This window comes from Tupaia chinensis, unplaced genomic scaffold, assembly GCF_000334495.1.
Source record: "Tupaia chinensis unplaced genomic scaffold, TupChi_1.0 Scaffold000029_1, whole genome shotgun sequence".
In the NCBI taxonomy this organism is placed as follows: domain Eukaryota; kingdom Metazoa; phylum Chordata; class Mammalia; order Scandentia; family Tupaiidae; genus Tupaia; species Tupaia belangeri.
In genome coordinates this window covers 56,617-72,161 of record NW_006159459.1, presented here as the reverse complement: position 1 = coordinate 72,161, position 15,545 = coordinate 56,617, and the positions used below count along the sequence as shown (strand labels likewise).

The window sequence follows — 15,545 nt, the reverse complement described above, 5'->3', positions numbered from 1 at the left end:
CCACGCCGCAATCCCTTCTCCTCCATTCTCCTCTCGGGATCTTGGGCACGCACGCACACGCGCCCGGCGTGAGTTTAAGCCGCCGAGTCTGGGACGCGAACCACGGTCCACTACATGGGAGTCCAGCAACATAGCCATTAAGCTAACTGCTGGTCCCTGGAAAAACTATTTTCTTAACAAAGCTAGCAAAAAACGTAACGAACATTCTTTTAAATTCATAGGCTCATGTGCAAAAATACCAGGGAAACCTTCAGGGGTTGAAAACCCAAGTAATGGGACAAACAGATGGTGTTAACATTTACATCACTGGACTTTGACATGGCTGACCAAGGTTCGAGTCTCAGACCTGGAGGCTTCCAACTGACGCTGGGCACATGTACATGCATGTCCAAATCCCAAGAGGAAAATGGAGGAGAAGGGATTAAGGGATTGTGAGGCATGGTCATCTTTACAGGGGAGGGAAGGGTGATTTCTTGCTTTCTATCTCTCTGTCTCTCCGATGAGTGCATGAACCCTATAGTAAAAACTTCTCAAAAAAAAAAAAAAAGAAAAGAAAAGAAAAGAAAAGAAAAAGAAAAGAAAAGAAAACCTAAGTAATGAGACACATTTGCCCTGAAGATCAACTAAGAGCCTTGGATTTTAAAAAAATTTTACCTATCATTATTATTTAATTTGCTATAGGGCACTTACGCTCATCAGAGAGAGAAAGCAAGAAAGTAAGCCAGCAGGTACAGAACTCAAACCGTGGACAGATATGTGGAAGTCCAGTGCCTGCACCACACCATCTGCCAACCCCAGAGAGTCTCTCAGGGAACAGGAGACAAAGTCTCGGTCCCACAAAACACTGTGTTTGAAATGAGACCTCCATATAAAACTGAATCCTCCAAAGGATCCATTGTAGATTTTGACTGGGGAGAGATAAATAGAGGCCTCCCCAGCAAATTCATTACTATAGGCCTGCCAGCAAATGAGTTTATAATTTCACTGCATATTATCAACAGAGTCCACAAAATCCCAAGTGAAAAACAAACACACACACACACACACACATACATACACACACAACAAATTTCCTTCAAGTGTTCCCTGGTTGGTAATGCCATCTGCACAGAAAAAAACATAATACCCTCCTTTGGAAGAAAAACTGACTAATAAGAGCTAACACTTCCTAAACGTCACACTGTTAAAAAGGCGTATTTTAACATCTCTGAAACTGTAACGTGTCTTAAAAGTGATAGCTTATCAAATTTAACTCTGATCAGATTTTCTCATTTTATGTAATTACTATCTTTTAACACCCCCAAATTAAATACTGTCTGGAATCATTATTGTCTGGATTCATCAGTTTGTAACCTGGTCCTGATATTTTTTATTTATGTCACTTTGTGTAAATCACTACTCTCTTACTCAATTTTCTTATCTAGAAAATGAAGATGATAATGATGACACAGGGCTATTGTGAGTTGATAAAACTATATCTGACCTAATCTAAGGAGCATGAATTATAAAATGCATTGTTGTTTTTGTACCAGTAAGAGTGAAAGGATGTTGCCAATCAAAATCTACTTAAGTTAACTGCTTGGAAGGAGGGTAAAATATCAACTTTAAGCTTTAAGTATCCATTTAAAAATATTGATGGCAACTCTTTAAGAAATTATTTAATTTTATTTATTATTATTATTATTTTAATTTGCAATAGGGCATGCGGGTTCACCAGAGAGAGAAAGACAGAGAAAGTATGCCGCCAGGTCTGGAACTAAAACTACAGTCGGCCATGTAGGAGTCCAGTACCCCAATCACCAAGTCACCTAGGCAACTCTTCAAAAGATATAAAATAATGAGACCAGTAGACAGTGTAATGGCTTTGTCGCTGGACTCCCATGTAGACGACCACAGTTCGAGTCCCGGACTCAGTGGCTTAAACTCACACTGGGTTCATGTGCGTGTGTGCCCAAGATCCCAGGAGGAGAATGGAGTAAGGAGGGAATTGCGGTGTGGCCATCCCTCCCTGGGGGGCCATTTCTCACTTTCTGTCTCTCTATCTCTCTCTCTCTGTCTTTCTGACGAGCGCATGCGCCCTATAGCAAAAACCTCTCCAAAAAAAGATAAAAAAAGATATAAAATAAAATCACACATATACATACATATATACACACATTTAGGTAAGTAGAAGGGAAAAAGAGAATCATTCAATCAATCCAAAATAGAAACAAGAAAAATAGCTCCAAAAAAGGCAGGACAGAAAGTACAAAATAAAAGATAAATATCCAAACACTAACAATATATGTAAAAGAATAGATTCTTCAATTTAAAAATGAATTTAGATTGGATTTTTAAAAATTACCACAGAGCAGTAAGATTTTTAATTAAAGTGAGAAAGCATATCATCTCTTGAGCTCTGAAAATAGTGTTGTACTAATTTTTCCGAATCTATTTTCTCTTTCAATTAACATAAACATTTCCTGCCTACCATTATTACCCAAAAGATATAACTATTTCAACATTGGACATGTTTTTTCCCCAAACCACACAGCTTTCCCAGATATCTGTAACTATCTTAGTTGAGTAAGATGATTTATTAGCAACTTGCAGAAATAGAGCATTTCTGGACGCTTTCAAAGAGTTGTAGCTATGGCAAAAAAATGTATGTGGGAGATAATATAAAATGAATCAACTTACATATATAACATGTTCGTATCCAAGTCAATGCAAACAACATCTTGTGGTGGGTCATGAAGATCAAAATACCTTGAGTCAACTCCAACTATAAATGGTAATGGTGCACTAAGCACCGTAGCCAGTGAAAGAGGACAAAGGGGAATATACGGGCATTCCCACTGAAATGGAAAGATCATCTGGGGAAAAAGTTTTTAAAAATTAAGCAAATTTTAAATTTGCATTGGAAATTATATAATTAATATTGAAATGGGATCGCTAAAAAGCAGTTAAGTCAAATGTTTTCAATGTTAAACTTCATTTCAAAACTAAATGATTAAATAATATTAATAAGCAAAACTATAAACCAATGTGATTAAAATTTTCAACCATGAGAATGGTCACAAGCACACTAACAATGCCAACAGTTCTCTGTGCAATTCTTTGTTGATTCTTCTTCTATTCACTTAAAACCTACAGCCCATTTTATAGAAAGTCAAAGCAGACTGACAAAATTTCATAATCATAAAACAAACTATGATATTTTAATTCTTATGCATTTCATCCATGTATTTGCAAAATAACCACTGACCAAAATCCAACTAAGAACAATATGGATTAAAAAACAAGCAAAAAACCCTAGCCATTCTCTTAGGGATAGTAATAGTCAGATGAAGAGCTCAACAAAAATCATTTCCTAATGTTCAAACATGTAAACTGATACAACTTCAGTGAAGCCTAACAGCTTTAAAACATAGTCAATATAAAACATCTTTCAAGAATTTTTACCAGGTTTCCTTTATAAAGCCCTACCTTAATATATCGTATATGCTTTAAATAAAAAAGATAAAATTTTTATTATCAGTAATTTAAAAACTTTAAATTATTAAATCTCAATCATAAAAATCCTCATTATTTAGTTCAATTCTCACCCTTATCCACCATCAATTGACCCAAAGAAATGCTTATACCATTAACTACCTCTGCCAATTATATTCTTAAGCATTAATTTATTTATCTATGTATTTGTTGTGATTTTTAAGCCACTGGGTCCAGAACTTGAACCACAGTCAGCCATGTGGGAATCCAGTGCCTCAACCACCATGCCACCTGCGGGCCGCATACTTCAGTCAATTTTTACAGATACTTACTCAGAATTGTGATTTTTGTATTCAAGTATTTATTCGCTTAACATATATTTGAGCACTTATTATGTGTCAAGCACTGTTCTAGATGATGGGATCCTAACAGTGTATAAAATAACAAAGATCTCTGCCCTCATGGAGTTTATAGTCTAGGATAAAAGTCAGCAAACTCTTTCTGTAAAAGATAATAAATATTTTAGGCCTTCCAAGTCAAATTGTCTCAGTCACAACTACTTCACTCTGCTATCATGTGTGAAAGCAGTCATGGATGGCCTATGCTTTGATAACATTTTATTTACAAAACAGGTGGGAGGCAGGATAAGGACATAGTTTGCTAACACCTCAGTCTAGCAAGCTGAGATAGAAAACAAAACCAAAAAAAGACAAAAAATAAATAATACTATGAAAGAAGTAATGAGTGTTATGGAAAAAAAGTAAAAGTAAAGTCGAGTGAAGAGCTTAGAGCTCAGAGCAGGTGAGGAGGAGAGCAGGCTATCTTAGGCAAACAGGATGGCCTTCATAATGGAAGTGACAAGGAAGAATGAAACCCAGATGTGAGAGATTTAGTCAAGGAGTTATCTTTTTTTTTTTTTTTAATTTAGCTTTATTTATTTATTTTAATTTGACCAGAGAGGAAGAGCGAGAGAGAGAGAAAGAAAATCAGATAACGAGCCACCAGGTCCAGGACTTGAACTGCAGTCAGCCATTTGGAAGTCCAGCACCTTTAACCATCATGCCACCTGCTGGCCCCTAGTCAAGGAGATATCTTGAAGGGTGCTTCAAAGAGAAGAAACAGCCAGGACAAAGGAATTCAGGCATGAGTCTTGTCTAATATGCTGCGAGCTAGCAAGAAAGCCAGTGTGGCTGGAGCAGTCCGTGGGGGGAGCACCGTGAGACCAGATCAGATTGCTGAGGGGTAGCACCACTTGCTCAGGATAAATGTTGCAAGAAACTTCAAATTTTCTTGAACTCAAAAAGGGTATCTGCAACTAAGAAATCTTAGAGAAACTATGCATAATATGACATCTTTCTTTTCACTTCTGATGTAGTCATAAATAGGGTCATTTTTAAAAAGCACTTATAAGTTTCATTAATTTCTGTTACAGGTCTCCATCAATTCTTTTATATTTGACATTCAAGTTATTTTCCTCTTCAAGTCTTTATCCTGTCACCATTCAATTTTCTCTTCTTCAAAGAGTAACTTGCTGAACTATCAAATACTGACTATCAATAGCTTTGCATATAATTCATACAGTTCTCTAACACCATTTACATAAACCTCATATAATCTTGCATTTTTCATAAGATTATCAATTCCATGTTGCATTTTTTCCATCTGTATTTATACTGTATTGCTGAAATCAATCAAGAGACTGGGTTACAAAGACCTCAACCTGGGCAGAAAAACGACGCTAGTACTGAAAACAATAACCACATGAGATACTTTATAGAGAGATCAAGAATTCCAGGTCTCCATAGTTGCATATGAGAGCTCAGTCCTAGTATCATTTTTTTCATCCAGATTAAGATCTTAAAGACATACTCCTTTGGGGCTGGCAGAGGGTATGGTGATTAAGGCGCTAGGCTCTCACATGGCTGACTGGTTTGAGTCCTGGACCTGGCAGCTTGCTTTTTCACTTTCTCTCTCTCTGGTCAAATTTAAATTAATTCATTTATCTAATTAAATAATCATTCTTTTTAAAAAATGACATACTTTGTTTTTTTAAAGAATGATTTATTTCATCAGTCATTACTATTATTATTTTTAAAATTTACTACAGGGCACATATACCCACCAGAGAGAGGGGGGCGTGGGGAAGAAAGTGAGAACGCAAGCCGCAGGTTCAAGACTTGAACTGCAGTCAGCCATGTGGGAGCTGAGCACCTTAACCACCACACCACCTACTGGCCCCTTTTTGTTTCAACAAAAATCTACTTGAGTGCCTACTCTGTGCTAGGTGACTGTAATAAGTGCTGAGGATACAGAGGGTAAATAAGAGACTCGGTCCTTACTTCTAAGAGACTTACAGTCTTAAAATGGAGAAGTGAAGAGAGGAGAGTCAATTATTTTAAACTAAACAACTAGTGGGAGATAGGACTAGAGAAATGGACCATCCGAAGTGGTCCAGAAAGTCCTAAATGATCACAGTTATTTCAGGGAGAATCAGAAGCCACTACAGGGTTTTAAGCTGGAGGACCTTACGTAATTGCATTTATGCTTTACACAAGAGCTAAGCATGTGGATGCTATCCTATTTCACAATCACTTTCTATGTAGCACTGCCCATGACTGATTAAAAGTTAAAAAGGGGAGAAATTAACCAAATCACTTGCATAATTGCAGAATAACCAAAATTGGACAGGTTCTCCTCATTTACTTCAATCAGTTTCATACATTAGTTTTTTAAAAATTTATTATTATTTTTTATTTGCTATAGGACACATGTGCTCACCAGAGAGAGAGAGAGAGATAGAGAGAGGGAAAGTGAGAAAGCAAGTTGCCACATCTAGGACTCAAACTGTAGTTGACCATGTGATAGTTCAGCACCTTAACCACTATGCCACCTGCTGGTCCCATACATTAGGTTTATTATTATGTAATCATATAGTTTCTACTCTCTGAAAAACTCTTAAATAAGAAAATTAGAAATTGATGCTTCCTCTCAAATAAAAATCATCTTTATTCTCTTTATATATCTTATGTCTAATTGCCATCCAGTTATATTTATGTTAAACCACTTTTTGGCTAGTAATTTTTGAAGGTGAAGAAAACTCCTTAGGGTAAAAATTCTATGTCAGTAATTATGTATTAAAAAGAAAACTTTATACTTACAGCTACAACAGCTTCAGCGACCCCAGTCAACACAGCTGGCCTGAGAGAATGCAGCAGAATCTTACTCTCAAGTAAAACAAAAAGCAGCAGTGTTGCACAATTCTCAGGACCCAGATTCATTAACAAGGTGCTAAAGTTGGCTCCACTAGAGAAAAAACAGGAAAAAATATGACCGTGAACTACTTTGCTAAAACATGTTCAGATTTATTTACTACCTTATTTTCAAAGTATTAGTAGATTGAGAATCAATCTAGTTACAAGCTTTGACTTTGCTATCAATGAAAAGGAACAAATTAGAAGATAATATAATGAGCTGATTTAAAATCATCCTTTGGTAACAAAAAGGGAACTTATCAGGAGAGGTTTTTCTGAAATAAAACTATTTGCGCTGAGCTCAAAACATGAAGTGGGGGGTGAGAGATGGGACACAATCCACGCAAAGGCCCTGGTATAAGAAAAAGCCATTGTCTTATTAAAGGAAATAAATCTATTGTGACTACAATGTATTAGGGGCAGAATGAAAACAGCAAGAGATTAGGTTGAAACTGAAATGACATAATTATGTTTGCAGTTTCAACAGGACACACCGCCTCCAATGGGAATGAAGAACTGAAAGAAAAAAAGAGCAAAAGTGCACCAATTAAGAGCTTATAAATGAAGCAGTCCAGGTAAGAAATAATGCCTGGACTAGTGCTGCAGATGAAGAGAAGCAACAATGGCTTCAAGACATTTAGGAGGCTAGAATCAGTCCTTGTTGAACACTGAGTTATGAACTGAGGATGAGGGTGGGGAGATGAGGAAAATAGAGTATTCCCTCTATCCAACCTTGTAACTCTCTTAAATGTTCCCAGGTTTAAAGTGGCTCCACCTCCATGCAGACAGCAATGTTTCTGATGTCAGACGCATTACGGCTAACCTCACCGAGCTTGTAAAATAACATTTAACTTCATTTCCCTTACCCCTAAAGAGTTTAAAGTACTCTGATCCAAGTGAATAAATACATCACTTTAAATGTCATTAATTACCTCAGAGGCAAAGGTGTAGAAACTGGCTGTGATAAAATTAATGCATCATGGACTGACAGCTTTAAAAAACAAAGAAAGATACATTAACCACATTAATTAAAACAATTTTGAAATATAAATATTTAGATCAGAGGTAAATGTATAGACATACTTTTTTTTAAGAGAGATTTTTTTGCTATGGGGTACATGCGTTCACCAGAGAGACAGAAACACAGAAAGCAAGAAATCACACCACCCCCCCACCAGGGGGATGGTCACATCCCAATTCCTCCTCCTCCATTCTCCTCTTGGGATTTTGGTCACACACATACAGACGGCCAGTATGAGTTTTAAGCTGCTGGGTCTGAGACTCAAACCACAGTTGACTACATTGGAGTCCAGAGACATAACCACTATGCCATTTGCTCGTTCCCAGACATCCTTTTTTCTTTTTTTTTTGAGAGGTTTTTGCTATAGGGCGCGTGCGCTCACCAGACAGACAGAGAGAGGCAGAGAGACAGAAAGCGAGAAATCACCCCCCAGGAGAGGATGGCCACGCTGCAATCCCTTCTCCTCCATTCTCCTCTTGGGATCTTGGGCATGCACGCACACGCACCCGGCGTGAGATTAAGCCACCGGGTCTGGGACTCGAACCGCGGTCGACTATGTGGGAGTCCAGCGACATAGCCATTATGCTAACTGCTGGTCCCCCAAGACATCCTTTTTGAAACATGTACTAAAATGTAAAACGACAGTTCTATTACTCAGAGGTATCATTTTAGTCTTTAATCAAATGCTTAATTTCCCTCTTTTTTTTAATTGTCAATGGGCAAATGCACTTGCCAGAGACAGAGAGACAGAGAGAGAACAAGGGAAAAGGAAAAAGCACCCTCACTGGGGTGTGGTCATGCCACACTCCCTGCTTCATCTTTCCATCCTGCTGGAACTGTGGGCACGCACGCACACATACCCGGCATGTTAAGCTGCCACACTGGGATTCCAACCATCTAGTAGGTTGTAGCATCAGTGTCCTTTAACTACCAGGCCATGGAGCTGGGCCTACTTTGGTGAATTTTCATACTATTGATTTGGTATAGTTCCATGGACAGTTCCAGGTGCAGTGGTAATGCACTACTTGAGAGAAGCCAGATCCACATGGCCAACGCAGTTCAAATCCCTGGCCTGGTCAGTCTGAAACATTTCAGGCATGTATTGGAGTACCCCAAATCCATTAGGCTAGAGGACTAAAGGAAGAGGCTGTGGTGTTACTCTATTTCTAGAGGGCAGTACACTAACTAGAGAGAGAAAGAGAAAGCACTCCCAGTGGGGTGTGCTGACCAGACCCTGCGAAGGAAGTACATCTTTTTCACTCTCTCACATATACACATATTCTCAAGAATAAAAAATTGTATTTTTTTTTAAAATAAGGATAGGGAACTTGAGGGCGAAAAAACAGTTACAGTCACAAATTGCATAATGACATTTCCCTCAATGACAGACAAACACAACAGTAACTCTATACAATTATAAGAGAGCTGAAAAATTTCTATAGCCTAGTGTCACACCAACCACTATGCGGCTGCAGCACAAGGCACAACTCACACGTTTCTGGTTGATAGTGCTGTCAATGCATCTACTACGCTGTCAGTTGTATAAAAATAGCACATACAGTTATGTATAGCACATAAAACTTGATAATAGTAATAAATGACCACATACTGCTGTAAATACTATATTATACCTTTTTGAGTGTACTCCTCTAATTTTATGTGAAAAACAGTTCACTATGAAGAGTGTGCTGTGTGACATCAGCTATAGCCTCAGATATCTCATGCTGACATCTCGACTGCATTGTTTTCCCTTGTACTTAATTTAATCCAATGGCACAGGAAGTAGAGTTGCAAGACAATGATACTGATGATTCGGACCCTGGGTAGGCCTAGGATAATGCATGTATTTATGTTTTAGTTTATAACAAAAAAGTTTTAAAAATAAAAAATCTAAAGCTTTAAAAACAGAAAACAGTCTCAAAAAGGGTATGAAGGAAGAAAATATTTTTGTACAGCTATACAATGTATTTTTGTTTCAAACTATGGGTTATTAGAAAAGAGTACAGGGACCAGCAATTAGCGTAATGGCTATGTTGCCGGACTCCCATGTAGTCGACTGCAGTTCAAGTCCTGGACCCGGTGGCTTAAACTCATGCCAGGCGCATGTGCGTGCGTGCCCAAGATCCCAAGAGGAGAATGGAGGAGAAGGGATTGCTGTGTGGCCATCCTCCCTGGGGGGGTGATTTCTTGCTTTCTATCTCTCTTTCTGGTGAACGTACGCGCCCTATAGCAAAAACAAAAAAAAAAAAAAAAAAAAAGAGTACAAAAGTTTAAAAAATACCTTAAAATATTTAAAGTAAAAAAAAAAATGTATATATATTTTACAGGGGTCAGAGAGTGAGTGGTGTGGTACTAATGCAAGCGGATCCACTTGAGAAAGTCCTGGGTTCCTATCCTGAGGCCTCCCTGTGCACACAGGAGCACATGTACTCATGCCTACCATCTGGGCTGCCTGAGGCTGGTACTAGGTCATAGAGTGAGAATCTTCTTGAGAGTACTTTTTCCTCTCCTTCCTTCCCTCCCTCTCTCTCAGAATAAATAACTAAACTTTAAAAAAGTTACAGGTCCAGCCCCACAGCACAGTACTAAGAAAGCTAGATTCCACATGGCCAACTGAGGCTCAGATCCTTGCCTCTGCAGCATGAAAAACAAGCCAGGCAAATGTGAGTATGTGTGCCCATAATCCTGAGAGAAAGGAAAAATGGAAGAAAAGGGATTGTACCTGACCATACCCCACTGGGAGTGCTTTCTCTTTCTCTCTCTAGTTAGTATATTGCCCTCTAGAAAAAAAAAAAAAAGAGGCCAGTAGGAGGTGTGGTGGTTAAGGTGCTGGACTCTTACATGACCAACTGCAGTTCAAGTCCTGGACCTAGCAACTTGAAAATCACACTCAACATGTGTACATGTGTGCCTTAAATCCTCTGAGGAGAATGGAGAAGGGACTGCTCTAAGGACTCACTCCCTAGAGGGGCGAATGATTTCCTGGTTTCCTTTTCTCTTTCTTCAGCAAGTCACACATCCTATGACAAAAAACTAAACAAACAAACAAACGAAAAAGTCTCAAATGTACTTACTCAACAGACTAATAAGCACTTGGCAGGTGCTTGGTATATACTAATATTTACTGAACTTAAATACATTCACAATAAATAATATTTTACTTAATCCTATTATATACTGTTTTAAATAATTACTTTATTTAACTTTATTTATTTATTTAGACCAGAGAGAGACAGAGTGAGAAAGAGACAGAGAGACAAAGTGTAGGGGGAAAGAGAGTGAGAAAGCAAGCCGCCAGGTCTGGGACTTGAACCACAGCCGACCATGTGTGAGTATAGCACCCTTACATCACGTGACCTGCTGGCCCCATAATCCTACTACATATACTGTAATAATATCTTAAGAAAAACTGCTTGCTCCCATATCCAAACATGCAATCAGTGGGACAGTCATATGGTAGGGTATAGACCTCTTCACATCTATCTCACACAGTAAGTTACACCTGTTATAAGCTGTATATCTACCTAGGTCTGCCACTTACTGAACAAAGAGAATCTGATCCTTTAGGACAGTTTGAAAAGCTCTATTATATGAACAGATGTTGGGACCAGAAGACAGCATAATGGTTATGTCAACTTCCATGTAGTCAACCACGGGTTGAGTTCCAGACCTCTTAGCTTAAAACTCAAGCTCAGCATGTGTGTGTGTGCCCCCAAAATCCTGAGAGGAGAATGGAGAAGGGACTGCAGCATGACCATCGCCCCTGGGGAGGGTGATTTCTCACTTTCTGTCTCTCTGTCTCTGTCTTTCTGGAGAGTGCATGCACCCTACAGCAGAAATCTCTCTCCAAAAATATATATACACACATATATATACTAACATGTTTCAGTTCCCCCTTTCAACTACAACCATTTTCCATGTAGTATTAATTAAATCACATGATATTAAGAACATGTCTCTAACATGACTCTGGGTTTCATGCTATTAAAATTAGCTATATAAAAGCCATGCAAGGGCCAATATTGATAAACATAATGAACCAAGGATTATACTTATTCCAATTCTGTTCTACTGGGATTCAAAAAACAGGAGGTCAATGAAGCTGTAAAATACAGCAAACTTTCTGAATACACACTGCTCTACCTCAAACACAAAGGTCATAAAATTCACTCTGCAATGACTGAAATGATATATGCAGAGCTCTTCCCAAATATATGTATACTTTTGATTACCTGAACCAGGATTCTTGGTCTTTGTGGCGAAGGAAAAGGGATGTTTTGCATAAAATGTGAAATATGCCTGAAAAAAAATTGGAAATAAAGATAATTACTTTTCTAACATTCTTCATAGATTTTAACATATCTTAAACATCACTATAACCAACCCAGATATGACGAGGCTATTTATGTAAAACATGGTAAATAAATTAATTTGTTTAGTGCAAGTAAATGTACTCATGCCTACTAAACTAAAATGCACAGTGTATTCCCTGATTCAGAGTGTGTATTATTACTCCCTATTATTGCCATAAAAATAAAAAGTTTTCATAAAACAAACTAATTTTTTATAGCGTTGATTAACAGTGCCAGTACAGGGAGCAACTAACAATGATATAATTAACACTAATATAGAACTTAATACCAGATTTAATACTATAACTCTGAGCAAATTTCCTATCCATTTTATTTCTCCACCTATAAATAATGATTAAGTTTCTTCAAAGTTGTGAGCTCTTAGTAGCTACCATAATGCGAAGTAGTACAACTGAGAAAAAAATTGATTGCATACACTGATTTTATTTTCAGAAAGTTTTCATAGAACCTTAATTTTTCAAGGTCGCTAAATAGTCACTAAATTTTACTTCAAAAAGTTTTAGATTAATCTGACAACTCTAGAACTATGAACCATTAAATTGGTATCCAGGAATACAACATGAAAGTTGAAGTTATAACACTACTAAATTTTGATGAGTCTAGCACAGAACTTAATATTGCTAAAGTTGATTTTTGAACAACATTATTTTAAAACATTTAGGTTTGGAGCCAGCCAGTGGTGTCATGGTTAAGGCAGCTGGATCCCACATGGCCAACTGCATGGTGGCTTGAAAAACACTCCAGGTATGTGTGCATGCATTCATACTCAAAATCCCAAAAGGAGGGATAAATGGAAAAGAAGGAATTTCGGTGTGGACCACTCCTCATGGAGCAGGGGGGTGGGGGAAGGAGGCTGTGCTTTCTGACTATTTTTCTCTCTCTCAGGCATGAGCATGTACCCTCTGGCAAACTGAAAAAAAAAAAACTTCAGTTTTTATCTGTACCATATCCACCAAAATAGTATATATCACTGATATTCCTTAGGCTATAATGTGAAAGTTTTGAAATTGTAAGAAAAATCTGTTTACACAACCAGTAATCCTCAGAGTTCTTGACACTTGATTTGTTATGAGGGTACTTACATTACACTGTATAATAAACATATATGTGATATAATAAACAGTCAATGTGCAACTAGAAATCAGAAAAGGAGGCTTAAAAAAGACAAAGTGGCTCCACTTACATTTTTCTTGTTTACAAAAGATTTTCGTAACAGGGAAAATCAAAGAGAAAACTAAAGAATTCTATCAATATTAACACCAAACCTCAGGGCCAGCAGGGGGTGTGGTAGTTAAGGTGCTGGACTCCGACATGGCCAACTGCAGTTCAAGTCCCAGACCTGGAGGTTTGCTTTCTCACTCTCCGACCCCCGTCTCTCTCTAATCAAATTTAAAATGTTCATAATAATGATGAATTAAATTAAGTAATTATTTAAAACAAACAAGCAAATCTCACTTTTACTGTCAGTTAACTCACTCTTAATAATTTCCACACCAATTTGGTCAGAACCTAGAATGGGCACTTGTGTGAGGGAGGAGTGTGTGTATGTATCTATCCATATGCATGTATGTAAATCAATAACTATTCCTCTGTTGGTTATTAGAAAATGAAGAGAAAAAAATACATACTATACTATTTATATGAGTTAACTCATCAGCTGAATTCTCAAAAAATATTATTTAGCCATCTTCACCACCACTTTCAATTTTAAGTTCACAATGATTCAGGTGAAGGAAGAGTAAGAGTAGGGTGACTATAATTCTCCTTCTTTCAACTGTGCTGCTAAAAGTTAGATAAACAAGGAGATGTGTATTTATACATCCAGTTTTTTCCACCAGATATCTCTTTGATCATTATACATACTTTTCAATGGGAAGAGGATGTGGTCCAGACACAGAAAGTTTGTAGATAAACATAAGGAATTTTCTAAAAGCTTCAAAAAAAGGCCAGTGTGAGAGCAAACAAATGCATTTGTTTGAATTGATGGATTTGGAGACAACTTTTCTCTCCACAGGCGTCACCAGGCCCAGCTGCATAAGCTGTTTTTCTGTTAGAAGTTCCCGAGAGTAAGGTTCATAAAACTGGATGGCAGCTCCATATACCTACAGAGAATATAAGAGTGAACTGTTATAAGATTCAAATTTGCCTTTAAAGGAGTTTTTCTTAATACACAAGAAGTATTTACTCAAAGTATATATTATACAAATGAAAAGAAAAATCTCACCCAAAATTCTAACCCAGAGATAATAAGATTTTTACGTAAATCCCTCTATTTTTTCCACTGCAATTATATATTCATCCCTGTATTTCTTATACAAAAATAGATGGTGACCTCTTATAATTTGCTTTCATTTTTAATCACAAAGTGAAATATTTGTCTTAGTTCCTAACCTAGAATATGCACTTTAATGACCTCACTCTATCTGCATGTTTGTATGTATGTGTGTGATTTTTTTTTTATTATGGTGATACGGGCAGCATAAAATTTATCACTTGAACCATGTTTTAGTGTACAATTCAGTGGTATTAAGTACCTTCATAATGTTGTACAAACATCACTATTATCCATCTCCAGAAAATTCTCATCCTCCCAAACAGATACTCTAATATACTCCTCAACAATAACTTCCCATTCCCCTAGCCTGCAAGCCTCTGATAACACTCATTCTTCTGTCTCTAAAAATTTACCTACTGTACGGCCAGCAAGTGGCGTGGTGATTAAGGTGCTGGACACTCCCACATGGCCAGCCACAGTTCGAGGTCTGGATCTAGTGGCTTGCCTTCTCGCTTTCCTTTTGTGTGTCTGTCTTTCTCTGGTCAAGTGAAAATAAGTGAAAGAATAAATTAAATTAAATAAATAATTCTTTTAAAAAATGTACCCTTTGTAGGTACTTCCTGTAAATGGAATTACATGGTATTTGTTCTCTTGTACCTGGCTTATTTCACTTTGCATAAAATTTTCAAAGTTTGTCAATCTTGCAACATATATCTAAATTTCATTGCTTTTTTTGGTTTTGTTTTTGATTTTGCTTTGGAGTATGTGCACTTGTCAGAAAGAGAGAGAGAAAGTGAAAGACCTTCTAGGGAGAATAGTCACACTGTAGTCCCTTCTCTTCCACTCTTTTCTTGGAAGTTTGGGCACACATGCACATGGACCTAGCATGTTCTTCAAACAACAGGGTCTAGGACTCGAACCATGAAGCTGGCTATGTGGGATCCAATGCCATAACACCCATGCCTCTTGCTGGCCCAAACTTCATTGCTTTTTAAGACTGAATAATATTCTATTACAAGTATATATCCCATTTTGTTTATCCATGAGGTGCTATCACCATTTTACTACTGTGAACAATACTGCTATGATCACTAGAGTACAAGTATCAGTGTGAGTCTCTGCTTTCAGTTTTTTTGGTAATATACGTAGTA

At 37.4% G+C, this 15,545-nt stretch overlaps 1 protein-coding gene across 2 annotated transcripts in view; it reads right to left on the bottom strand.

Annotated features, from left to right (window-relative positions):
• Positions 1–15,545, bottom strand: part of DENND4C (DENN domain containing 4C) — a 110,765-nt gene that overhangs the window by 69,109 nt on the left and 26,111 nt on the right. For both annotated transcript variants that reach the window (XM_006140319.3, XM_006140320.3), the window contains exons 6-10: positions 13,983–14,221; positions 11,979–12,045; positions 7,658–7,716; positions 6,633–6,777; positions 2,680–2,855 (exon numbers count right to left, since the gene is read on the bottom strand). In XM_006140319.3, coding sequence (XP_006140381.1) covers positions 2,680–2,855; positions 6,633–6,777; positions 7,658–7,716; positions 11,979–12,045; positions 13,983–14,221 — 686 coding nt within the window. The remainder of the gene's footprint in view (positions 1–2,679; positions 2,856–6,632; positions 6,778–7,657; positions 7,717–11,978; positions 12,046–13,982; positions 14,222–15,545) is intronic.